This window comes from Panthera pardus, unplaced genomic scaffold (genome assembly GCF_024362965.1).
Source record: "Panthera pardus isolate Hobbes unplaced genomic scaffold, ASM2436296v1 HiC_scaffold_17, whole genome shotgun sequence".
In the NCBI taxonomy this organism is placed as follows: domain Eukaryota; kingdom Metazoa; phylum Chordata; class Mammalia; order Carnivora; family Felidae; genus Panthera; species Panthera pardus.
In genome coordinates this window covers 85,316,574-85,343,820 of record NW_026526732.1, presented here as the reverse complement: position 1 = coordinate 85,343,820, position 27,247 = coordinate 85,316,574, and the positions used below count along the sequence as shown (strand labels likewise).

The 27,247-nt window shown below is 37.4% G+C and overlaps 1 protein-coding gene across 4 annotated transcripts in view; it reads left to right on the top strand.

Moving 5' to 3' along the window:
• Window positions 1-27,247, top strand: part of KCNQ5 (potassium voltage-gated channel subfamily Q member 5) — a 518,932-nt gene that overhangs the window by 296,537 nt on the left and 195,148 nt on the right. The window contains exon 1 of one of the 4 annotated variants that reach the window (XM_019417735.2): window positions 23,958-24,081. The exons of the other annotated variants lie outside the window; for them this stretch is intronic. Coding sequence (XP_019273280.2) covers window positions 24,056-24,081 — 26 coding nt within the window. The 5' untranslated portion in view covers window positions 23,958-24,055. Of the gene's footprint in view, window positions 1-23,957; window positions 24,082-27,247 lie in introns of those variants that run through there. 4 annotated transcript variants of the gene reach the window in all.

Here is a 27,247-nt window from a genome sequence, read left to right as displayed (position 1 = left end):
AGACCAAAATTGTGCTCTCAAGGACCATTAAAAATTTGATTTCTTATTGCCTTTCTTAAAGGTTTGTCTTGATAGCCATTTGTATTTTAAAAAAAAATAGTAGAGTATCCAATATCCTTTTTTATGATAGCCCTTAGCAGCCAGTTTTGGTAAACAAACTGATTAGAAGATGATCTGTCACCCAGAATTTCATCATCTGCTACACTGATTCACATGTTTGGAGTCAGGATACAGTCTAGTGTCCCTGAATGGAGTTGATGAGGCTATTGCTTCACAAAAAGGAAAACTAAAATTGTTGTCCAAAAATCAGGCAGAAAATCCTCACTGATTATTGCCAACTTGCATGATGCATGAAAGAAAAACCCAAGTGGTTAGTAAAACTCTAATGGTATGCCTGGTCTGCATTCATGGTCACAAGAACCGCAGGCTACCGGAGCCTCTCTCAGCTGTCTCACTGCTCATGCCTTGTGTTCAGCTGGTGACAGTGATGATTAAGACACTCATGGCTGCTGCAGTGACCACACCAATGGGGGCAATTGGTTCACAGCCATTCATGTGTTAGAGAGAACTGGCAAAGGCATAAATTCCAAGGATTTGGACAGCAGAACAGTCCCAGTCTGGCATGGTCCATCTTGAATTCTAAAGATGTGTTTTCATAATTTGGAGGAAGTTCATATCTTGAAAGGGGGAAACCCAAATATTGACTCTTCTGTGCTCTACAAAATATCGTGTGAAATCACATTTCTATCAATGATTAGATTAGATGTCTGATCCCAAGACCTTAAAACAATCTTCCCTAGCCTTTTCTGCTGCTGGTTTTTGGATCTGAGAATGTAGATTGTTTTTCTGAAAACTTTGAGCCTGATTTCCAGTACCATCTGCTGCTCCCCAAATCCTGAAAACTCAGTGTTGAGAATTTGAATATTTTCACATGCAGAAGAAGCATTTGAACAGGGAGCAAGAGTGGGGATGTTCTCTCATGATCTGAATTTTAAACTCTCTTCTTCCCAGATCTTCTTTTCCCAAAAATTACTCTCCCTTAGTTTTACTCCTTAGCCTTCTAGTATAGAAAGGTATATCCCCCTCTAAGATATGTAATTTGTCAGTAACCATGAAAATATATATCTGTGTTCGCTAGTTGGTGATGGTGTTTTTATTTTATCCTAATTCACAGCCACTTCCCATAGGACATCCCAGAGAACAAATACCTTTTAGGGAGAGGATTTTGTACCTAGAACAAAGGGCAGAGTTTAGTTCTTAATACATGGCAAAGCTGATCTCATTCCTGAAGAGTGTAGAGAAATGTACTCTTAGAACTTCATATTCTACCCAAATTCATTAAATTAAAAGAGAGGTTGAAGGATCTGGGTGGAAAAGTAGTTAACATTCACCAAATAAAATGGGGTCATGTCTCTGAAATTAAATAGTTTGGCTTATAACTGTGGTTAGATATGAAAGGGTAATGTTTGTGCCTGACAACTGAAGTCATTACTTAAGAACAATTTGTCCATGTGGGGGGAAAAATGGCCATTGTAAGTTTGCCAAATCGAAGTAGGCTAGAAGGGTAGGTAGTGAAATAGAAGCAAAGAGGAAAGATCCAGTGACATTATTAAAGTATTTTTGAGGGGCGTCTGGGTGGCTCAGTCAGTTGAGCATCCGACTTTGGCTCAGGTAATGATCTCACAGTTCATGGGTTTGAGCCCCACGTCAGGCTCTGTGCTGACAGCTCAGAACATGGAGCCTGCTTCGGATTCTGTGTCTTCCTCTCTCTCTGCCCCTCCCCCATTCTCTCTCTCTCTCTCTCTCTCTCTCAAAAATAAATAAACATTTTTAAAAACATAAAATATTTTTGAATGAGGACACTGTTGTATCACACAAAGGAGTCAATTCCAGAGGTCAACTTCAAAGAAAACTTTGCAGGAAAGCACACAGTTGTACATATGCATATACACACAAAGCAAACACAAATACTCAGTACTTTCTTCCACTTTTGTCAGCAACTTTACTATTCATTTGGCCTAGGATTTTCTTTTTTTATTGAGATGCCTCATTATTTGCACCATTGAAAAGAAATTTTATTGATGCTAGTTTCAGTTTAGGACCTTGCATTGAACATTTCTTTAACATACATAGCTCAGGGACACCTGGGTGGCTCAGTTGGTTAAGCATCCAACTTTTGATTTCGGCTCAGGTCATAATCTCACAGTCCATAGGTTCAAGCCCTGGGTAGGGTTCTGTTCTGACAGTGCAGAACGTGCTTGGGATTCTCTCCCTCTCTCTCTCTCTACCCCTGCCGTGCTCATGCGCTCTCTCTCTCTCTCTCTCTCTCTCTCTCTCAAAATAAATAAATAAACTTAAAAAAAAATACTCTAGAAACATGCATAGCTCAGAACTTTTCCTTATAGACCACAGTATTCTAGAATCTGTGTCTTCAAAATGTTTCAAGAAGCACTACAAAATTTTAGAAAGAAAATAGTTTTATAGTGATGTGAAATAACCTTAATAAAATTGGAAAGTTGACAAAAATATTCTAGCTTTGTAAGAGAGGAAAAATAATTTTTCCTGTACCCTTCTTGGTTCTTGGATGAGACACTCCCTGTAATTAAAAAAAAAAAAACAGATTAACAGGAGAAAAACAAACAGATGTTTAATAACATGTATATCTCCCATATACATAGGAGATACCCAGGAAAACCGAGTAACTCCTGAATGACTCAAATCACTATTTTAAATACCATTTCCAGCTAAAGACAACAGAAAATGTTATGGGAGAGGAGTAGGCCAGTTATGGGAGGTCACTAGGACAAGCCCAGTAAACAAGGTTGTTATGCAGATTTAATGACTTCTCCTTTGACAACAGTTCTAGAGATTTAGAGGCATCCTTTTCTTCCAGGTGCAGAGAGGGAGTCACCCTTCAAATAGAGATTTCCCTTATAAATGTACATTTCCTTTACCAAAGGGTAACTTCCACTCAGTTTTGGAACTTTTCCTATGTCTGCTGTTTCTTAAAAATAATCAGCCTAAAATAAACTTTATGCCAAAGAGGCATATTTTGGGGTGACAGTTTTGCTCCCTTCAGCCTCCTACACTGATGCTGAATTTTAAACCTAAGACTATTTTATAAATTATTTTCTAGCTTGAACTGACTTTAGACATTGTGAAACTCAAAGCCAAATATCAGATTCCACCTTCTCTGAAATTATCTTTTCTACTTTGATAGTAACCCCTTTCTTTCTCAGTAATTTTCTAATTATAAAGCTCTTGGAGACCTTCATCAGGAATCCTCTCTACCATTTATTCCCTCTTTTATCATCTTGCCAAAACCATTCTTTAGCTGAAGTTTTTTTCTTTTAATAGCCCAATTTTGTTCTTTTAAGTCAACGATCGTGAACTTGTATGCTACATCTAGATTATAAATTCCAAAAACAAGCATCTGTTCTCTTTCCTGCCTTTTATTTTTCTTCTGAGGACTCAGTAATGTGCTTCTGAATGTAATAAATGCTGAGTAACAACTTTCCAGTGGGCTAGTTCCATATTATTCTGTGATTCATTCATTTGGTGATTATTTGTTGAGTACCTAGCATGTGCCAGGAATAGCACTATGCTCTAAACGCACCAGGTGAGTGAAACAGACTTGGTCCCTGCTCTCACAGATCTTACAGCCCAGTGATGAAGCATACAAAATGAGAACTTCTCCTGACACACATCTTATTCGGACACATATATTTGTATAAAAAGTTTGATTAACATTTTCCCAAGTGGACTTCAGGCTGATTTGTAGCCAACTAGCTATAAAACAAGATTTTCTTTTGTAAGAATTTGCATTGGCAAATTGTGAATCACAAGACCCTCCTAGCCCTCAGAATAAGAGCTGGTAATTCATTCTTTGGTTCTAATAGGGGAGATTATTAGCTCAATGTCACCAATGCCATTGGTATTAGACTCATGTTTTTTGGTTGCAGAATATCTTTCTCATACTGTAGGAAATGACATCAACAAATTGTTAAATATCTAATACCAATAAAAGAACTGTTACGCTTAAATCCACATTCAAATTTGATGAATCATACTAACCTGTCATCTCTGTCTCCTCTTCTTCCCCACCAAGCAAGAGTCCTCTTAGGACAGCTCCCCTCCCCTGCTGTATCTCTGCTGCTCCTTCTAGGGGAGGAAAAAAAATCTTTTTCCTTATACCCTTCTAAGTTCTCATCTGTAGCCCCTGTAACAGAAGACAGATTAACAGGAGAAAAACAGTTTATTAATATGCATATTCATGTATACATGGGAGAAACTCAGTGATGAGTAAACTTAAATATGTGGCTTAAAATTGTATCTTCAACTATAACAAAGAAAGAAGGGTGTGGAGGAGGCAAGTTATGGGAAGGTGACCAGGAAAAGTACTATTAAAAAGAGTAAAGTTTATCATACAGATTTAAATGGGTGCCTTCTCCATTGATAAGAGTCCGTTGTGATTTAGAGTCATCCTTCTTTTCCTGGTACAGAGAGGGAGACACCCTTGCAAATGGAGATTTCCTCACAGAAGAGCAACTGCTACTCTGTATTCTGAGCTTCTGTGTCTATTGCTTCTCAAAATAATCAGCTCAAAATAATCCTTATGCCAAAGTGCATATTTCGTTTCCTCTGCCCCCTTAAGATCCTTCCGTGTCTATCCCTTCTCTGTCAGTAAGAAATCTTGGTCTGTTTGTACCTGCTTCAAGAGAGTACTCTCATTTTTGTAGTTATCTGTGGAGGTGGAAGCAGGGTAGACAGAGTGGAGTGGCATGAGACTCTCAATTTACATGTGTTACAGAGCTTTGACTTCTAAAACATAAGAATGTTGGGGTGCCTGGGTGGCTCAGTCAGTTGAGTGTCTGACTCTTGATTTCAGCTCAAGTCATGATCTCACGGTTTGTGAGTTCAAGCCCCTCATCAGGCTCTGTGCTGGCAGCGCAGAGACTGCTTGGGACTCTCTCTCTCTCTCCCTCTCTCTCTGCCCCACCCCTGCTCACACTGTCTCTGTCTCTCTGAAAATAAACAAACTTTAAAAAAATTAAAAATTAAAATAAATAAATAAATAAATAAAACATGAGAATGTGTTATCTATTCAAAACAAAAGCAAACAAAAACTTAGAAAAAAATGTTAGGAAAATAGAGGCAGTGTGGTGAGAAAAAACAAATGGCTGGAGAAGGCAGCACAGCCAATATTTTAACCATAATCATTACTCTGTATATCAGAGGTTTCCCTGGCGTGGTTTATGAGATTTCCATCATAATGACCATCCACCAACAAAGAACAGTAACAAAACTGAGTCAGCAAAAGACCTTAGCTACTGAAATTCAAATTCCTTGGCAATCTTTCAAAGTTTTTCGTTGGCAGACCTCGGCACTTCTAAGTAAGAATGTCTCTGGGTTCATCTCCAGGTACTTTATCCAGCTTTCTTATCTGTGACACAGTACAAGATTCACAAAGAGCATGCCAAGCTTCTGGTTCCAACTATGGGCCTGTATTAGAGAGGCTCACCTGAAAAATCAAGCACGTCATGTCCAGATCTGCCTGGCTTCAGTGCTGTGTTACACAGGAAAGTAGAAGGAGGGGGAGGAGAGAAAGGAGGTTGGTGGGGATGGAGATGATAAAGAATGAGTAAAAATAAGTACAAAATAATGCTACAGGAAAACAATTTGAGATAACTAAGACAGCATTTCAATGCATCTACTTAAGGAAAGATTATTAATGTAATTATACTTGTATGGAGAAGGAATTAACTTAGAGTATAATTGTATTCTCAAAAGATGAAATTTCAAGATTCTTCAGTGTAGGGAGGCATGTTTTGATAAAACTCTCACTTCTTATAAACTTAGAATAAGCTATTTCTTCTTAATCTATCTCATAGGTATAGAAAATGTCACTGGATAGTACAGGGTGACAGGAATTTAAGTTGAAAGGGTAATACAGTGACAAAATATGCTTTTCTGGATATCCAGTCCTTCCCCAGACAGACTTAGCACCCAGTAAGTTGGTTTAAGTGGTCAGTTTCATATGTGTGGTAATAGTGTGTTTGACATGTGTTTAATGAGTACATGATGCTTGAAAAGAAGGGCAGACTTCGGTTTCAAACTTGAGCGAGTCAAGGAACCACAGCACCGTGTGGTGTGGGGTGTGTGTGTGTGTGTGTGTGTATGTGTGTGTGTGTGTGTAAGAGAGAGAAAGAGAGAGAATGAGCTCATAAGCTCACACACTCTCCCAGTCTTGTCAGCTGTTACTACCTTTTTATCTGGATCCTGTTAACTTGAGATTTGCTCTTAGCTCATGGAAAAGGTCCCCTTTGTTTTCTTCCTACAGATAGGAGAAGTCTCTTGGCAGAGTTCTTCAAAGGCAGTTGAGTCAGTAGCATCATGGAAAATTGGCATTGAGTTGAGGACTAGGACAGATCTAAACATTAGTTTAGGTTATTTTCACAGACAATTGTTCCACGATTTTTCATCTCTTTATTGTAGCAGTTAGCATAATCACTCACAGTGTCATTCCCAAAGTGAACCCACTTGTCCATTCTTATCATTATGTAGTCTGAGTAATCGTAAAATTTAAATTTAAATCGGATACATAAACATTATGACAAAACATGAATAAATCATCCAAAGGCCTTCTGAATTGTTCAGTTTACAGTTCTTTAAAGTTAATGCAGAAAGTCAAATTGAGGCCTTTGATTAAATAAAAAATTGAACAACTGGGTTACTTTGATGTATTTCATCTCTGGTAATTTTGTCCTCTTGCCTTTTAAATCCTTTTTAATTGCTCTGAGTGTTGCCAAAATGCATGCTAACTCTCATCTATTATAACTACGAGTAGGAACTTTATGCCTCCAACAAAAAGAGAAAGATGTATGTTGTAGGTGATTTAATCTACCACATACTGGTTGGGTTACTTGGGGAGTGATGCAGGTTGATATAGAAGGAATGAGGACCTGGTTCTTGAGTCATGTCTCAGATATTAACAATCTTGAAACTGAATTATTTTGCATTTTGTAATTTGGAACACTGTGATGCACCAAAGCACCATAGAAATGGGTCTTCTCGGGTTATATTTTCTAAAGGTACCGTGCAAAAACAATAGTTTTCAAATAAGGCCAATCATAACATATTTTTAAGTGCTAAGTTCTTTAGCCTATAATTCTGTCACCGTTTAATAGAAGCTTTTCCTTTAAGCTGTCACCTAAAAGAGAAGAGAGGGAGTGAAAATAATAAACTTGAACACACACTTTCATGTTGGATGCCACACTCAGCGCTTTTCATTTCCCTTTTGTGTGTGCTAAATCGTTTACTGCACTCATCATTTCATGTAATACTTGGCAATAACCCAGTGATAATGTATTTATTTTATATATGAAAAACACTGAGACTCAGAGAGGTTGTTCAAAGCCACATACAGCAAGTCAATTATCTGAGTGAAATTATTTAGGAGTCTCACAGTATCTTGCCTATAATGTCTAAACCTCCTCCATGCATAAATACTCTTTCAAGGATAGGAGATATAATTTAAACAATACTAAATAAGAACTCAAGTCATTATTTTCCTTGAAGTGGGGGAGGATAAGACTTTAATTGGTGCATTTTAAAGCTTCTTTTTAGCTTTGTTCTTGACATGAAATCTTAAGGGAACACCTGCATATTAAACAGACAAAAACGGAGACACTCTGATTACAGGAGGAGAGGGACAGGGCAGGCTAAACTGAAATTCTGGCTTTCCCTGTCTCTCACCAAAATGAGTTTTGACATCTCAAAGTTTTGAGTGATGTCAGACATTCTAATTGTTTAATAGAGTTACTGTTGGTAGATGATCCAAAGCTTCCTCAAAAGTCAACATAGATAAAAGTAGATGTTGGGAGCAGTTGGGTTCAGACCTATTTCGTTACAGTGTCCAGAAACTAGCAGGCAGTCTCAGCTCTGTTCCTACTTTACAATGTGATCTTGAGTGCATAACTTAGCCTTGTGGATCTGGGTTTTTTAAGCTTTGAAATGAGTAAGGGTTGACCTACAACAGTAGATCTCAGCCCTGGTTCTACATAGTAGGAAGCTTTTTGAAGTTTCCAATACCTAGGTGCCACCCCCAAGGAATCTAATTTGCTTACATCTTTGGATGAAGCCTGAGCATCAATGTTTTTTAAGTGCTCCTTAGACAATTCTTATGTGAAGCCAGAATGGAGAACCACTGATCTGAATGATATCCTTGTGTCCTTCTAAACTGATTGCTGTCATTGAAATGCTAATGAGGACATTCTTAAATATCTCAGCTATGCTGCTGCATCACATCAGGAGCTTAAGTTTCATTTTTATACATTTCTGTCTCCAGTGTCCATATTATTCATGGGCTGGATTTAATCACACAATTGGGCTTTTCCACAGAAAACCTGAGAAAAAGGCTAATAGCTTAAGGAGTTCCCCAGGAAGAGGATTTTATTCTTGTTCTCATCTTCCTTTTCCAAGTCATTTCCATGTTTTTGATCAATTATTCTTGAATGCTAAATCTCACAAATTGTGAAAAAGAAAAATTCTGCAGCCTCTTTGAGGATGACTACATTATTTTACTAGATTCCTCAGGGCCTTATATGCTTTATGAACTGATGTGTTCCCAGTACCTAATACACTAAATAACCTGGTACATAACAGGTGCTCCATTTTTTTTTTTTTCTTAACAAATGAAAGGCATCCAATTCAGCCAGTGGACTCTTGAAAGCTGAATAGTGTCATATGGATATGGCTCCCTCATGAAGCCTCTACCTACCTACCTACTAACAATTTGATCATACTGTTAAACAAATGGGCAGTGTGACATTCATTATTATAGCCTCTTCACCCCTATCTCAAGTCTACCTGTAGTTGATTTGATGGAATTATAGTATTAAGGATAGAGATCGTCTCAAATAACCTGTGCATAGCATAGTTAGTAGAAGCACAAAACTGTTGTTGTGTTCAGTTTATGAACATTGTTTCACAATTGTTTTTTATGTAAGGTGTAATATTCTGCCAGTCTGACCCCAGAAATCTATTCTACACTCCCTCCCAACATACCTACAGGCACAAACAAAGCGTTCTCCTCTATCCAAAGCATGCTCACTTTCTAAGTTCTCACTTTAAATTAAGTGTCTGTCTGTAGGCTATTAAAGTCAAACATTGCCTCTGTATTGAACAGTATGGTAGAGTAATTTAGATATTTTATGCTGATATGTTAAGGTACAACAAAATGTGAAAACCATATGAGGTCTCACACATGAGACACACAATAAATATATGTTCTGTTGATGTTGAACAGACCTTACACTAAGGTCAAGAATCAGGTAACAATTCCATTGACATTAATGGAAGAATTGCTCTAATTGGCACTACAGGTACATGGTTTCTAAACGTTTTCAAAGTACAATACATTATCTAAAAACAGGAAAACATGTGGTGGCCAGCTATTAGTACCACAGCATGAATGCTCCTATATCACAGCTAGGACCCATTTTACTAATAACAGCAACGAATACAGAACTCCATGGAAGCCTGTTTATGTGCTCCCTATTTACTGCAGTAAAAGTAACAGGAAAGTTTTGAAAGCATTTATCCTTCTCTTTTCTTTTCTATTTCTATCTTATATTTTAATACTTGGGATGTTACCAGCCAGCCAGTACTCTTTGCTTCCCCTTTTGAAAATGTTAACTGTAAATCAGATTTTTTTGCAGGAGAAAATGAGTTTAATAATCTGTGGTCCTGTTATGAGGCAGAGCCTGCATTGATAAGCAAAATAAAACATGTTTAGCTTTCAGGGGAGGCTTGGCCAATAATGATCCTGCAAATCGGAGCTGGAATTCTAACTGCTCTCTGCCTGGGAATCTTGCCCGGAGCCTTTTTGGCTGTCATTTTTGCTGTTTCATATTTGCTGTTTCATTTATATGCATCGAATTAACACTAACTTTCATATTTGGGCAAGAAAAGAAAGATGCTTACAAGTAGCTGGAGTTCAGGAACTCCAAGAAACTCTCCAAGGAACACAGCTTCCAAACAAGGTTCAGGTTTCTGTATTTTTAGAAAACATGTATATAAATGGATTACCTACAAAGACATTCAACACACATCCATAATTCTAGAATTGTGCTTTCAATTAAGGATGCCGTAAAAATTTTAGGAGTCATGGTTTAGTACAGTATATCTGAATCTAAAGAGTACCAAGCAATATTATTTTGGTTATATAATGTGTTGGGAAGCCCTGAGATTCAGAAATGTTAAGGAAAACAAGAACTTTCCCCCAAAAAATGGGGGAAATAAATAAATCACAGTTTCTTATTTCAGAGTTTATAATTCAAAATGATAGTTTCACCATTTTTTGAGAAATTGCTTTGGGAAAAAAAGGCAGACTGAAATTGCTGCTGAATAGAAGTTTATTTATAAACTTGAGGATCTAGGAGAATCACAATACAATTCAAATCTAATTACAGGAATGACATCCCAGAGCACAAAAGTATGGGAAGTGTCTTGAGTGTGTTAATTTTTTAACTAAACTTTGAGCAATAGCTCTTTTCATCTAACACTCTAAAACAAATAAACATAATATAGAGTGATTTTGCACTGCTAAGAATTTTTGAAAACCTGCCAGCCATGGACCAGAGTGAAAAGGAATGCTTTGATGCATGTTATTTTATGTGTGCTGAGTTTTCATCTGCAATAGATTGGGATCACAATGAAAGAAGCTTGACAACACAGTCCTTCTACAGGCATTGTGACATCTGAGCTGTCACATAATTCAAATTACCAACATTAGACTCAGAACTGGGGGAGGGGTGGGATGGAGTCCCCAAATGGACCCACAGACTTTCAGCCAGAGTATCACTGGCAAAAATAACCAACACCTAACGGTAGCTCATTAAGACGACTTTTTAACTATCCAGTGCCAACTGATAAAAATATTTATTTAAAAGACTTCTCTATTCCTTTGTTTTCTTACCTTTTTAATAAATATTTAATATTTTCCCTCAATATTCTGTTTCAGTGCCCCCCAGATGTGTTATTTTTATACAGGAATATTATCATTTGAAATATAAAAGTAACTATCCTTATTAATTAATTAAAGCATTCATTTAATTAAATTAATTAGTTTAATTAAACCATTCATTTAATTAATTAATTAGTTTAATTAAACAAATGGTTTAATTAATTCACTTCTAACACTGATGCAATTTAGTAAAGTGAAAAAGGGTAAAATATGACCCTGACCCTCATCATCTGCCTGTAGACAAGAATGATATAAATGGTTAGATGACACCACACAGCAGTATATAATCATATCTCAAACTGTGCAAGACAATAAGCATTTTAGGAGATGGTATCAGGAGAAAGTAGAGGATAGTGCGCTGAACAAAGTGGGGTTGGTGGAATTTTGGATGGGCTGAGATGATAAGATTTAAAGTATTTCAGCTATGAACTTGAGGCAAGATGCCAAATGAGCATGAAAATGAAGAGACCTACCCAGAGATTTGTGCAAGTGGAAAACACTGGTTGACAGAGAACAGAAAGACCAGGTCTGGCCATGATGCCCTTGGAAGGCAGGCAGAACCTTGTTCAGTTCAAGAGGCCATAGGGAGCCACTGAAGGTTGTTGGAAGTGGAAAGCGAAGTGATAAAAGGAGGATTTAAGAGCAGTTTGTAGACTATATGGCAGCAGAGAATAAGTGAAGCCAGAGAGACTAATAAGAAGCTGATGACAGCATCTAGTTGTAAGGCTTTTGGAGCCTAGACTGGACAGAGTCAACTTTATTGCCTCCTAGGGCCACACAAGTCCCTCTGCAAAGGCCTTCAAACTTGTCATTCTTTAATGCCCAGCTACAGTCAACAACTATCTTGCATTTACAATGTTTTTACCTGAGGATTTAGATTCATTTTAGATATCATTAATTCTTTTTTCCCTCTATACTGATGAAATTTATATCTTACACATTTCTGAGGAAAATACAGTTTCATCCAAATTTTAATACGTACAAGATAAAACATTAGATCTATTACTCAAAAAAAAGAAAAGTTACCTTACATATTTACAAAAGAAAAAACATTGTTTAGCTGGTTGAGTTTAAGTGACAGGAGTTATTTTCAGACATTTTGGAGTCAGTTTCTTTTGGAAACAGTGAGATTGGTTTAAACTGCAGATTCTGAAATATTTCAGAAGATCTCCTTACTTTGTTTACAAAAAAGCAGAAAGTTATCTGATGGAGATGGAGGGGAAAAAAAACCTCTTTGCTTAACCATAATGCAATACATGGACTGCATTCATGGAATTCATATTTGTGGATAATCTCCTTGAAGTTTAAGTGAAAATATGATTTAACTAATATATTTCACAGAACAAACCTTCGTCTTACTGAAATGATTTATTTTAATATAGGACTATTCTTGGAGTGCCTGGGTGGTTCATTCGGTTAAGCATCTCAGGGTCTTGAGTTCAGGCCCTGCTTTGGGTTCCACACTGGGTGTGAAACCTACTTAAAAAAACAAACAAACAAATAAAATGTATATGACTATTCTTTCTACTAAATGTGATAGAAAAAGAGCTGACACCTGCATTTCTAATGTGAAATGCCTAAAATATAAAAGTATTGTTTAGCAAATATACATTACTTAAATCAGAGTAGAAAACATTCATGTTAAAGACTGAGTTTGAAACCTTCAATTAGATTGCAAAGGTGGTTAATCATAGCTCCTAACTGTTAAAATGGCAAGCTTATATTTCTTATCAAGTCGGTCATAATGAGTCTCAGTGCCTTGTTTGAGTTCACACAATTATCCATTGTTTGAGAAAATTAAAAAGAATGGATATCTACTTAAACAGATTACAATGATGTTGTCTTGGCCACTTTTACATGAGTGAGGGCCTTGGTAGCTTTGTACTTATTTAGTCAATGGACTCAGTAATTGTAATTGTGCCCTGATAGACTTTTAAGTGTACGCCATGAAACATTAAGAATGATAGCATTGTCTAAGTTGCTCATTTTTATTTTCTCTATGACTCTTTCAATTATATGTGGATTATTGTAAGGACATGGCCAAATGATCTGTGCTAATCAATAGAAGGAGAAAGCCTCAGTGCTCTCAAGTTCCTGAGAGTATTTGCAGCTGCCGTGGTTTTTTATATTGTAACTCCTGTTTATTTGTTGATTCTAAAACCATGGTGAAAGTATGCATTATGGTACAGAAAGATTTTATTTTTATATGAACTGTCAATACTTTATTGTTATACTTAATATTTATAAAAAAGTATTCTTTGAAGCTCACATTTTCCATGAGTTGATATTAGTAATAAGCATTCTTGTTAAATAAAGTTATATTTAGGTGTTTACATATTTTGAATTTATATGCAGTTTATACATACAGCCAATCCTCATTACTTATGGATTCCATATTTACAAATTTGCTAATTCAATAAAATAATTTTGTGAGATGAAAATCAGTACTCCGGCCACTTTTATGGTCATTAGTACAACAGTGAAAAATTTCATTGTCCCAACATGTTTCCAGCTGGGGCTGGACAAAGGTATCCCTGCCTTCTTGTTTTAGCTCCCATGCTGTAAACAAGTCTCCTTTTCACAGTCTACTTATTGCCACATTTTTCATAGGTTTGGCTTTTTATTGATTATTTCACTATTTTTAAATGGTCCCTAAGTGTAGTGCTAAAGTGCTGTCTGGTGCTCCTTTAAAAACAAACAAACAAACAAAACAAAACAAAACAAAATAAAACAAAACCCTGTGATGTGCCTTAGATAGAAAATACATGTGTTAGATAAGCTTCTTTCAGGCATCTGCCATAGCACTACTGGCCAAGAGTTTAATGCCAGTGAACCAGCAATATATATTAAATGAGAATTAAACAGAAATATACATAAAACAAGATTATCTATTGAATGATTGAAAAAACTGTTGTGACCAGATGCTCACAGGCACCTACTTCTGTATTTTCCCTAGAAGCAGTGATTCAGTATTGGATAATTCAGTGTTCAAAGCAACTTTACAGAACATATAACTACCAGCAATAAGGAGAATCAACTATTTTTTTCTACTTAAAAAATCAAACTGGTTTTTTCTTTCCTAGAAGGCCATTTTCCCAGTATTTCATCATGAGCCATTATGGCCTGGTTGTGAATGTGAAATGTGTCATCTGAGCAGGCGATTTTATGCCCACTTTTGTTGCACTGTCCATTGACCCACAGCATCAAACAGTTGGCCGGAGGAAAGTGGCTCAGTAGTCTCCAGAATTGTTAACCACTGTATGCTCATGTGTTTTTAAATCCAAACTTCAATAAGCAGGCTGCTCTTAAAGTTTGAATTGATAGGTTTAGACATTATCATTTCAATTTTTAGGAAAGGCTCATAACTGGAATGAGTACAGTGGAATTCTATTACTTTAGAGCTAGCAACACCTAACAGAGTGCCTTGTGTAAAGAGAGTCACTCACTTTATCTGTGTGTGAGAGGGTCGAAAGTATGCTTTTACATGGAATAATAAATAGTGTTGTCAATTTCAGTTTAGCTGGAAATGATGTTTGAACTTATGCAGATTAACCTCTTGGTTTTGCAGAAGGGAATGCCAGGCCTAGAGAGGTTAAGGTGCCTGCCAAGGCCACATACTGGGGCAGAGCTGGAGGCACTGCCTTCCAGTCCTAGGAGTGCCTCCCTCCATCACGCCACCCTTCCTAGGAAGTCCTGAAGCCAACTACAGAGGTCAGAACAGTTTTTGCTAGTTTGAGTTGTCATCCCAAGCCCAACAGGAATTTCTTATTGTTATCTTATAAATACCTTTAGTTTAAAGCATATTTATGAATAGAAGTAAAATATTCCCAAATAACTGAGAATCTGAATTTTTATCTTTTCATTTTAAAAAGGAAAGCAGTATTTTGCAAAGCATTCTCCTATTAATTTGTGATGACACTCAAATATTTATATTAAAGCCGAACTTTCATGAGGAAAAGAGAAACTTAACTGTGTTCAGTTTGAAACTCACGTCTGGGTTTTGAGCAGGTCAAGGTAGGAGGCACTGTGGACCGGAGAACATTGCAAAGGAAATGCTTTGAAAAGAATACACTCCATACAGACTGTTTTGGGGAGTCCAGCACTTCCTCCGTGGCTCAGTAACTGGCACAGGTGATTGGCACCTTCTACCAATGGCTGAGTTCAATAGAACCCACTTAATTATGCCTTGAAGATTTGTTGTTTTTGGAAGGAGTTGGAGAAGTTAAGGAACAAGACCTGTTTTGTTTTATATCTTATAGTGACCAGAGGAAGATATACAAAGACAATGACATATTTAAGGTACTATATTTTTCTTCTTCTGTGCATTTTATTACACGGAGCAGAACTTCAGCACTGGCTCCCTTCTGCAATGACAAAGGAGAAGGTCCACAGTTATAAAGTTTTCCATAAACCTAATGATACTAATTATAGGGTTTTATTTCCTCCTTTTTATATCCTCTTTAGGGTAAGAACACATTCCTTGCCCAATAAGAATTTTAGTCAGTAAGTTTTTCAAGTTCTCTCGATGATTTTATAACCAGTGCCTGCCTGTAACCCTCCTTTGCAATGACTTGGTCAACATAGTGAAAGATAATGACATGACATGATTTTAAAGTACATCGAAAACAAAAGGCATCTCTTTTTTAAAAATGTTTATTTATTTTTGAGAGAGAGACAGAGCATGAGCAGGGGAGGAGCAGAGAGAGAGGGTGACACAGAATCTGAAGCAGGCTCCAGGCAGCTGAGCCAAAGTCAGATGCTTAATGGACTGAGCCACCCAGGTGCCCCAAAAGGCATCTCTTTATTTATTCAATGTAATAATTTTTTTATTTTTATTTTTATTGAAGTATAGTTAATATACAGTGTTATATTAGTTTCAAGTGTACAATATAATGATCCAACAATTCTATGCCTTACTCAATGCTTATCAAGATGAGTGTGCTCTTAATCCCCTTCATCTATTTCACCCATCCCCCACCCACCTCCTCTCTGGTAGCCGTCAATTTATTCTCTATAGTTTAAAGTCTGTATTTTGGTTTGTCTCTTTTTTCCCTTTGTTCATTTGTTTTATTTCTTAAATGCCACATGTGAGTGAAATCATATGGTATTTGTCCTTCTCTGACTGGCTTATTTTGCTTAGAATTATACATACTCTCTAGATCCACCCATGTTGTAGCAAATGGCAATATTTCATTCATTTTTATGGCTGAGTGATAGACATAGATATAGATAGATATAGATAGATATAGATATAGATATAGATATAGATATAGATATAGATATAGATATAGATATAGATACATATACACACACATACACATATATATACTCATATATATACACTACATCTTCTTTATCCCTTCATCTGTAGATGGACACTTGGGCTGCTTCCATAATTTGGCTATTGGAAATAATGCCTCATAAACATAGGGGTGCATATAACCTTTCAAATTAGTGTTTTTGCATTTGGGGGGTAAATACCCAGTAGTGGAATTACTGAAGCATATGGTGTTTCTATTTTTCATTTTTTGAAAAACCTCCATACTGTTTTCCAGAGTGGCGGCACCAGTTTGCATTCCCACCAGCAATCCAGGGGGATTCCTTTTTCTCCACATCCTCACCAACATTTGTTTCTTGTGTTTTTTTATTTTAACCATACTGACAGGTATGAGGTGGTATCTCACTGTGGTTTTGATTTGCATTTCCCTGATGATGAGTGATGTTAAGCAGATTTTCACTTATCTATTGGCCATCTGTATGTTTTCTTTGGAGAAATAGCTATGCATGTTTTTTGCCCATTTTTAATTGGATTACTTGGGTTTTAATCTCCTTTATCTATTTCACCCATCCTCCCGCCCACCTCCCCGCTGGTAACCACCAGTTTGTTCTCTGTACTTAAGTGTCTGTTTTGTTTGTTTGTTTGCTTCTTTTTTTGTTTGTTCATTTGTTTTGTTTCTTAAACCCCACATATGAGTAAAATTATGTAGTATTTGTCTTTTCTGATCTATTTCACTTAGAATTATACCCTTTAGGTCCATCCATGTCGTTGCAAATGGCAAGATCTCATTCTTTTAGATGGCTGAGCATATATATGTGTGTATATATATACATACACACCACATCTTCTTTATCTGTCTATGGATGGACACTTGGGTTGCTTCCATATCTTAGCTATTATAAGTAATGCTGCAATAAGCATAGGGGTGCAAATTAAGTGTTTTTGTTTTGTTTGGGTAACTACCCAATAGTGGTATTACCATATGGTAATTCTATTTTTAACTTTTTGAGGAACCTCCATATTATTTTCCACAGTGACTGCACCAATTTGCATTCCCACTAAGAATCAGTACATGAGGATTCCTTTTTCTCCACATCCTCACCAACACTTGTTATTCTTTGTCTTTGTAGCCTTTCTGACAAATGTAAGGTGATATTTCATTGTGGTTTTGATTTGCGCTTCCCTGATGATTAGTGACGTTCAGCATTTTTTCCTGTGTCTGAGTTTATTTAATTAAAGGTAATTTTTTTAAATGTATGGTGCAAGCCTTTGGCACATCCTTCACTATATTTTTCATTCCTTCTCATTTTCCTTCAACCATATAAATAAATCAATAAATAATTATTGAATACTTGGACGTTTTCAGAACGATGCTATGTACTACAAGAGTCTCACATGAATAAAGAACATGTTTCCGGCTTTCAAGAATGTAATGTTTACCATGCCAGGTTCTAAGAAATATAACTGTCACTTAAGATATCACTAAGAGGGGGCACCTGCATCAGTTAAGCATCAGACTCTTGATTTCAGCTCAGGTTCTTGATTTCAATTTGTGGGTTCAAGCCCCACATCAGGCTCTGCGTAGACAATGCAGAGCCTGCTTGGGATTCTCTGTCTCCTCTCTCTCTCTCTCTCTGCCCCTCTCCTGCTCAAGCTCGTACTCTCTCTCTCTCTCTCTCTCAATCTCTCAAAAATGAATAAACTTAAAAAAAAAAGATATCAGAGAATTGGTAAGAATGGTGTTCCTTGATCCAAGCTTCGGAAATATACTACACTAAAAACTTCCCCTAGAACTTCACCATTCACATTAGATGTCAAAGATGTTTCACAGGCCAGGGGCACCTGGGTGGCTCAGTCAGTTCAGCGTCTGACTTTGGCTCAGGTCATGATCTCATGTATTGTGGGTTTGAGCCAGCATTGGGCTCTGTGCTGACAGCTTGCTTAGAACCTGGAGCCTGCTTCAGATTCTGTATCCCTCTCCCTCTGCCCCTCCCCTTCTCGTGCTTTGTCTTTCAAAAATGAATAAACGTTAAAAAAAAGATGTTTCACAAGCCCTGTGATAAGGACACCCAGTTACTGTATTTGACAGAGAAACTTTCTTTTTTTTGAGTCAGACCTAAGAAAATCCCTTCAGATACTGATATTCTATGGAAACAGTTTAGAAAATTATGGATTAAAGAGCCTCATAAGACATTTTATTATTAATGTTTGGCTGCAGAGTCAGGGCCCTGAAAGTGTAGAGAAGAAATAGATCATTATGATACAGCTTAGTGAAGAAGAGAACCTCAGAGGAGGTTGGCCTTTAAAAGAAATAAAAGTGTGATTGAAAAAAAGCAGAACACTGAGGTGAGGAAAGGGAAACTCATGTCATAACTCCCAAAATGTTAAGATTGATTATTTTGGGGGTTCATGGGGAGTGAACAAAGGTGCAGGCAATGATTACTAGGAATTTTGACTTTCTAAGTTATACATTTCTGTATTTTTTATGTGCTTGTTTTTACAATACTTACTGTATAATACAATGGCTTGTTCTTATAATCAGATGCTATCTCCCTAAAACTCACTAAGGTTGACCTATCAGATTAAGAATATGTGTAGATGGGCATAATTTGTGGGCACGTGTGTGTGTGCGTACGTTTACAAACAGGTGTGCAAATATAATATCTTGGCCAAAACAAGTTGAAACACCAAGGTCAACCTGTGTTGCAAATGTGGTCAGCACCTGTTGTTTATTTCTCAAGTGTGGCTGACTTCCGGGATAAGAATGAACGACGTGGTCTCTTACTAAATCTCCCTTTTGGTTAGTCATCCAGCCACTATGTGGTGAATTTATACCTGAAACTAATGAGCTGGAGACTAAGCTGAAAACAGCCAACTTGTGCTTCCTAACTATAGTTTGACTTCTGTGAGAACTATTTGGTGGTCTCCAATTTCAGTGTATTCATTTTTTAAAAGTATATTTTATTTAAAAAATGACAAATTCAGTTTTTACTTAATATTTAATGAGCCACTTATGCCTAAGGCACAAGATATGATTTTGATCTGAAAGTATAACCAAGTTTGAAGGTAACTAAACTGATAAAACCCTATAGACAAAGGAAATATTTTATAAATATTGATGTCAGTTTGAAAAGCTATTTTTTCCTTCATCTCTCTAACATATTATTAAGGAAATTTTCTGAATCTAGGAAAAAAGACATATAAATTTTTGTGTTGAGTGTATAAATAAATGAATACACATATATGTATAGCAAAGTATAAGCATAATGCAGGGATAATATGTAAGGTTGGACCATGTAAAATTGCTGAAATTTGTTTCTGACATCCAGGAATGACAATCGCTCACTCATTAGTGGTCTCTCCTCACCTGAGTAGACAGTTTACCAGTTGCGTTGGGATGGTATTTTGACTCCACCTTGGGCCAGAATTCCTCTCTTCTTGCCTCCTCCTGTCCTGTATCATTTTACTCTGTCTCTTATTGTCTCCTAAACATTACCAGACAGACTGATTACTTACAGTAGTCCTTATATGCTAATCCGTTTCTTGGTTGGCAGATTCTCAGACCTCTGGTCTCAAAGGTCAAAGGAAGTTCCTATGTCAAGCTCAGTAGCACCGACACAGAATCTGTCAAGTATTGTTGCTCTTTCCTCTGTATCTGTTCCTATTCCTGTTAACTTCTAAGAGCATCTAGAGGATCCCAGAAATTCAAGTGCCTGAGAGGACTCTGTGTACATGTCAACCTTTGTTGTCTGATGTCACTTCTGAATTGGTTGACAGGAGTTCTAAAGGCCTATATAGAAAGAAGACTGGCTCTGGGACAAATGCTGTAAAGAAAATATGCTCCCCAAATTCAAGCATGCTTATTTCTATTCTGTCCCCTACATTTCATTCTCCATCGCCCCCTCTATGTTTACAGACTGAAATAACTATCAGCTTCCATGGATTAAGTATCTAAATTTTGATGTGACTGTTCATTAGTTTGATTATCACCATGTATGTATTACAGACGCACATGTATACAATGTCAACTCAATGATCTGAAAATAGAAAATTGCGATGGGTTTTCTCCACATGCAGTTTTAGTAATACCAAATCAAATTACCCAGTTGAGGAGAATTAGACTTTATAGGAAGTGCTAAAAATGATCTGAGTTTTGTGACAGGCATTTTTTAGTAGAAACAAATGCAATTGTTTGTTATGGCTTTTGCATGGCATCAAAGGCTGCACTGCCTTCTTAGCTATTGGTAAAGAAACTCTGTAACCATAATAGCATTTGTCTCAGCCTCTGGCTCTGAAAACTACTATCAGAATGAATGCAAGCTACCATGCCAAAAAAGCTGGTTTTCAGATTATTCCTTTCAGAAATCTAGTGTAGAAACAGACTTAAAAGATCCTGTATTTTCTATTCACCAGTGAATAAATGAATATCTGTTTGCCATTAAATATAGCATTTAACTGGTACAAGTCAATGAGTAATTTTTGAGCTACTTCTTTATTTAAGGCCCTGGTGGGTAATATTGGTGCCTGGTAGGTGTTCAATGAATTTTTCTTAAAGTCAAAGAAGTAAGACAAAGGCCTGCTCTCAAGGACTTCATAATCTTCTCACTGGAGTAACATGTGTCTGTAAAATGCTTTTATTTCATCACATACGTAATCAAACCATACCTATGCAGGTATTAGACTTCTCATTTTACAGAAGAGGCAACCAAAACACAGAAGAAATAAGAGATAAGAGATTTGGCCAAGAGCTCTGTATTAGTCAGTGTTCTCCAGAGAACCAGAATCAACAGGAAAGATAAATACAAAGGATATTTATTGTGAGGAATTGGCTCATGCAATTATGAAAGATTAAAAAGTCCCACGATCTGCCATCTGCAAACTAGAGACCAGGAAAGCTGGTGGTGTAATTCAGTCCCAAGGCCTGGGAACCAGGGGAGCTGAGGCTGTAAATCAGGAGAAGATGAGATGAGATGTCCCAGCTCAAGCAGGGAGGCAGGAAGCAAAGGGTAAATTCTTCCTTTTCCACTTTTAAGTCTATTCAGGCCCTCTAATAGATTGGATGATGCCCCCTCCCCCACACTGGAGAGGGCAAGCTACTTTACTGAGTCCACTAATTCAAATGCTAAGCTCATCCAGAGACCACAGACACACTCAGAAGGTTTAATCTGGACACCTCATGGCCAGTCAGGTTGACACAAAATTAACCATCACAGGTTCCGAGTTAGTTTAATGAAGCCAAACTAAAAACAAGCCCTTCTAATGCCTAATATAACACAAGTTTGATCAAACCTCCCCTAAGGCTTACTAAATCAGACTGGAAAGGAAGCATCTTGGCACACAGAAGAAAACAATATCCTCTCCTTCATTCGCTGATGCCCCAAATGAGTAGAAAAAGTAGTGTCATGCTTTCAAAATGTGGCCTTCAGTTAATAGTTTACTGTCATATAGTTGTTTGCTTATCACAGTTGTATCATATTGTAGGATTGTACATTTTTTAGTGAGTAAAAAGAAAATCCACATCTTACAAAAAAAAATTATTTTACTCAGTGGAAAGAAAATGTTAAAACCTTGGGGTCCACAGTACTTTTTCAAGATGCCATGGATTTTTTTTCAAACATTTAATGTTGGAAAGTTATTCTCAGATGCATTTTTAATATATGTATGTATGCACATTAAAGCACTTGCTTTTTTTATTGGAAGGTAAGGGTTTTGTAGAAATCCTTTAAAAGACTGATTATTATGGAAAATCATTTTGAAATTTGAGAACATAAATTACTTTCTGCCTTCCAAATCTTCATGGCAAAGAGACATGCTCTGGAAAACTTTTCAAGCTCTTAAAATTTTACAGTGATGGAAAGGTTGCCTGACATCCATTACAGATAATAGTGCCTGTTACTCTCCTGTCGTTCTTCTCTCAATCATGGTTTTCCACCAAGCAACACTAAACAGAGGAGATAAAGACCAAATACTCTTCTGATAGGCTGATACCCATTTGATCTAATACAAATGACAAAACTGGAATAATAAAGAGAGAAAACTGCTTTCCTCCTGGTTCTGTCAACCACAAATAGTACTGAATTTAGTTCTACCTCTCAAAATTTCAAAATATGTGACATTGCTTTGTATGCATCTATCTGTCCTTTGGTTATTTCTGTATTTAAAGAGACAAAAAGTGTTCATTACATAAAATCTTTCCTATGTTTTAAATTTATTTTGAATGATAACCTTTAAATCTGAAACAAATTCTGTGGTAAAATTACACTTAAGATGAGCCCTTTATCACAAGGACTTGAGTAGGAAAAGACTTGGTGAAAACCTTTGGGGGGATGAACTACAGCACAGAATTACAGTAGTCTTGCCAGCTGAAATTGGAAGTCATGTTGTTGCCCCTCAACTGAATCGAGGGCAAATCTGGCCCACTGCCTGTTTTTCTAAATAAAGTTTTATTAGAACACAGCCATACTCATTCATTTCTTCGTTGTCTGTGGTTGCTTTTGCACTGCAACTTGCAGAGCTGAGTAGCTACAAGAGAGACCATATGCTCACAAAGTCTAAAATATTTACTATCTGGTCCTTTACAGAAAAAGTTTGCCAAACCCTGTTGTAAATATTTCTCCTTTCCCTTCATCTCCTGCAGACAGTAATAACCAGTGGGAAAAGACATAGCCTAAAATCTCTTACGACAAGAAGCAGAACATAATGCATCTTTTTCCTGGATTGTGCAAGTGATATTTCTAGGCCCCTGACAGCCTCATACATTTCCAAGGGCCCAGCAATCAGAAGGCATTTCGGGGTCTTCAATAGCATGGCCTTCCTGCACTGTCCTCTGAACAGACACAGAACATCAGAGTATCCAAAACTATAATTTTTTAAATGTTTTATTTTTATTTTTATTTTTATTTTTATTTTTGAGAGAGAGAGAGAGAGTGTGGGAGTGGAGCAGAGAGGATGGGGGACAGAGGATACAAAGTGGACTCTGCGCTGACAGCAGAGAGCCCGAGGTGGGGCTCCAACTCACAAACCGTGAGATATTGACCTGAGCCAACGTTGGACGCTCAACCAACTGAGCCACCCAGGCACTCCCAAAACTACAATTTTAACTGGTGGTGATGTTAGGGTTCATTTAGTGCATTCCTGTCACCTTACTGATGAGAAAACTGAGGTATGTTTCCAGTTTAAGATAAAAGGATGGGTGCCCATGAAAACTGAGGATTTAGGGCAAAACATCCATACTATTAACTACTTTTGACTTTTACATCTTCCATTATCACTTAGTTTGTTTTAGTTTCAACTCTGCACCTGAAACAATAACAAAATTTAAGTTAAACACATCTAGAATTTTCAGTGGAGGGAACAGTATTACATTAGCTACAGCCACATTTTGCCTCCTTTTTTTTCCAGTTGTGTTTATATCCACATGGAATCATCAACTTCAATGTTTTGGTCACAAAACAAGCAAACAAACAAGCAAAACTTTGATGTCTGTCTATACAACAGCAGGGAGAGAATGCAGACCCTTTTACTTACTTACGAGACCCTGGAGGAGTGTCTACGGTTTTTAAAGCTGACTGCAAATATATTTTTGGAGGCAGGAAGTACGTGCTGTCTAGTGTCTGTTTGCTGCTTGCCAACTTTGCTGGTCCATAAAATACTTCAGTGACTCCACATAGTGTGGTGCTGGCTTTCAGCTTCCTTTCAACTCAAGTCACCAAGAGCAACAAGTGCCATTGTAGACGGATCCCAAGAGAAACATGTATCTTCCATATCCCTTGGGCAGGTACTTACATATAGTTTCAGTTTATGGTTATTACTCTCTGGAGACATCTGTCTGCTGGGTTTATTTTTTCCTGATGTTGTACCACATCATAAAGTCTAGTGCCAAGAGCCCTTTAACTACTCAGGAAGATTTTGTTTTCTGTTGTTTTAGTCACTTTACTACTTTATTTCTGCAGGCCAAACAGAGTAGAGAAAATCAGTAGCAACTCTCCACTCGACAGCCTCATAGCTTAACCTGGCTGTACTTGGTTGCAAGTTTTTCTTTTGTGAGAGCTTTAAATCTCTCTTTGCATGAGAAGTGATGGGCCCCCTTGTGTGTATGTGCAACAGAGTTGTACTGAGATTTCCCATGAAGTGTGAAGGCTCTCAGAAAACCTTCCAGGGAAAATTTGGTTTTAAAGCAAGTGGATCAAATGGGTCTCATCAGTTGAAAGGAACAAAATTCATAGTTGATGTTTTTATTATCAGCTATAGTACTGTAGAATAGCTTGTGTTTGCAGGGAAAATTAACTTTAAGCCTATTTTTATTCCCTTTTGTTGTTCTCAATAGTACTACTTAAATAAATGTAGTTAAGAATTTCTATTTCTCATTTTCAGATAATTTAATGGTTTTTATCATATATTTATATAAAATTATAGTGATTAAGTCATTATTTGCCTAATAAATCTACAACCTTTTTGTGGAAAAAAATTATTCAGGTCAGACAACTATTGTCAAACATCTTTTAACACATGTTTTCAACCTTTGCCATAGCTTCTTGCATAAACAGACCTTTTGAAACAAAGCATGGAAAATTTAATCCACCTGGGCTCATATTTTCAAAACTAGTAGGCTGGATTATTTTCCATGGTGTCAGCACCAAGATTATCTCTTGAAAATATGACTTTAAAAGCAACATTCACATAGATATTACAAATGTTGCCTCTCCCTCACTGTTACGAATAACCTTTCTTTCTATTTTTTTTAATATGAAATTTATTGTCAAATAGGTTTCCATACAACACCCAGTGCTCAACCCAACAGGTACCCTCCTCAATGCCCATCACCCACTTCCCGCTCCCTCCCATCCCCCATCAACCCTCAGTTTGTTCTCAGGATTTAAGAGTCTCTTATGGTTTGGCTCCCTCCCTAACTTTTTTTCATTCATGGCTGTAATTAGCATCTTCTCATGCAGCCCCTCTCTCAGTCCACACACACAGATTGCCTGTTCTTTAGCAGTCACTAGTGACCTTTTTTCGTAATGCTCATTTATTTATTTTTGAGAGAGAGAGAAAGAAAGAGCATGCAGAGAAGGGGCAGAGAAAGAGAGGGAGACACAAAATCTGAAGCAGGCTCCAGGCTCTGAGCTGTCAGCACAGAGCCTGGTGTGGAGCTCGAACTCACCAACCGTGAGATCATGACCTGAGCTGAAGTCAGACTGAACCTTACCCAGGTGCCCCAACTAGTGATCATTTCTCTGATTAATCTCTACCTGGTCAATTCAGTCAAGGCTCATTCCGTGTATGACTGCAGCCCCATGACTTCACAATGCTACTACCCATTTATTTAGGGCAGCCTCGTGTGTTTTCCGAGAATCCAGAGTAGTGAGGAAGAGGACATGGAGGTCCAACTCACCAAAGCTGCTTATGTCCAAGAAAATACCGTGACTAGTCAACCTTGAGAACATGGTCACACAGGTTTGAACTATTACATCATCATTCACATGGATTTTCTCAGACACACAAATTACTTGAGCACCTCAGAACTTGCTGCACAGTTTCATGTTTTCAATTTTCAAATGTCTTGCTTTAGAAGCAGAGATTTTAGATGATAAGTCACTTGTATTCTTTGTCGCAGTTGTTAATAGTGTTAATAAAACCTTGTACAAAGTATGCAGCAATTACATGTCAATGTGATGCTCAACTGGCATTTTTAACTCAATTTGGTATGTGTGTGTGTGTGTGTGTGTGTGTGTGTGTGTGTGTGTGTTTATGTTAAAACACAAATTCTGAGTTCAACACTATCTCAGTCCTTAAAGCAGCTCCAAGGGAAAGGCAATGAGGTATCTGGAAAGGAGGCTGAATAGGACAGAGGTCTGAGCATGGGGCCCAGCTGACCTGTGACTTGTAGACCGCGGCTGCAGGCAGGGGAAGCAGCACACAGAAGACAAGATCCCTATTATATCACAGGATTATATTACAGCATGATGTTGTGCAGAAAATAAGAAAGAGGCAGGCCTGCCCACATGGTCTCTCTGAAAGAATGGGGCAATTCATGTTCTAATGGGGATCTTAAAGTCCAGACAAAAGAGTTTGGATATGACAGTGAGAGAGAGGAACTATAAGTTTCAAAATAAGGAATTGGCATGATAAAGCAGTCCTTTAGGGAGCAGGGTCTGGAACGCCTAGGCAGGTTGCATTCCAAACGCACTGTTGCTTTGGCTTGATGGGTCATGGGATTTACTGTTGAAATGTCACCTTTTTAGTTAGACCTGCCCTGGCACTCTATCCAAACTTGCAAATCCCTCAGCACCTGCTGTGTGTGAAGTTTTTTCCTCTTTAGCAGTTATCACTCTCTGACACTGTATGTATTTTATTTATTTACATTGTGCGTGACCCAGCTCTCTGACTAGAATGCAAGTTCTGCAAGAGCAGAGATTTTTGTCTGTTTTATCCACTACTGTGCCTTTACCACCCAGAACACTGCCTTATGCTTGGCAGTCCCTGAGGAATACGTTCTGCATGAATTAATGAATTTATTAGGACAGGTGTCTCCGCTTTCTGAAAGCTCACATGCCACCCACTTTGCTTTGACCGAAGCAGACCCACATTAGTGCCTGTTTTTGCTAACCAAAAGAAATCTGAAAAGGATTTTCACTTTTACAAAAAAAAAAAAGCTGTTACCGTACTAAAGTAGGTTTTTCTTAACAGCAAAGTGGTGTAACACAACCTTTTGGAGCATGGGGTTGGAGGGAAGGATGAAAGGGGGGGGACACTCTAGGCCATTTTGGCTTATGAAAGTTTTTGTAGTAACACTTTATTTTTGCATAGTAGGAAACCTGTACCTGTACCAGGCCTGATTCTGGTTACTGGTAATTAAGGAGCAAATAAGAGGGGCGCCTGGGTAGCTCAGTTGGTTGTGTGACTGACTTCAGCTCAGGTCATGATCTCATAGTTTATGAGTTTGA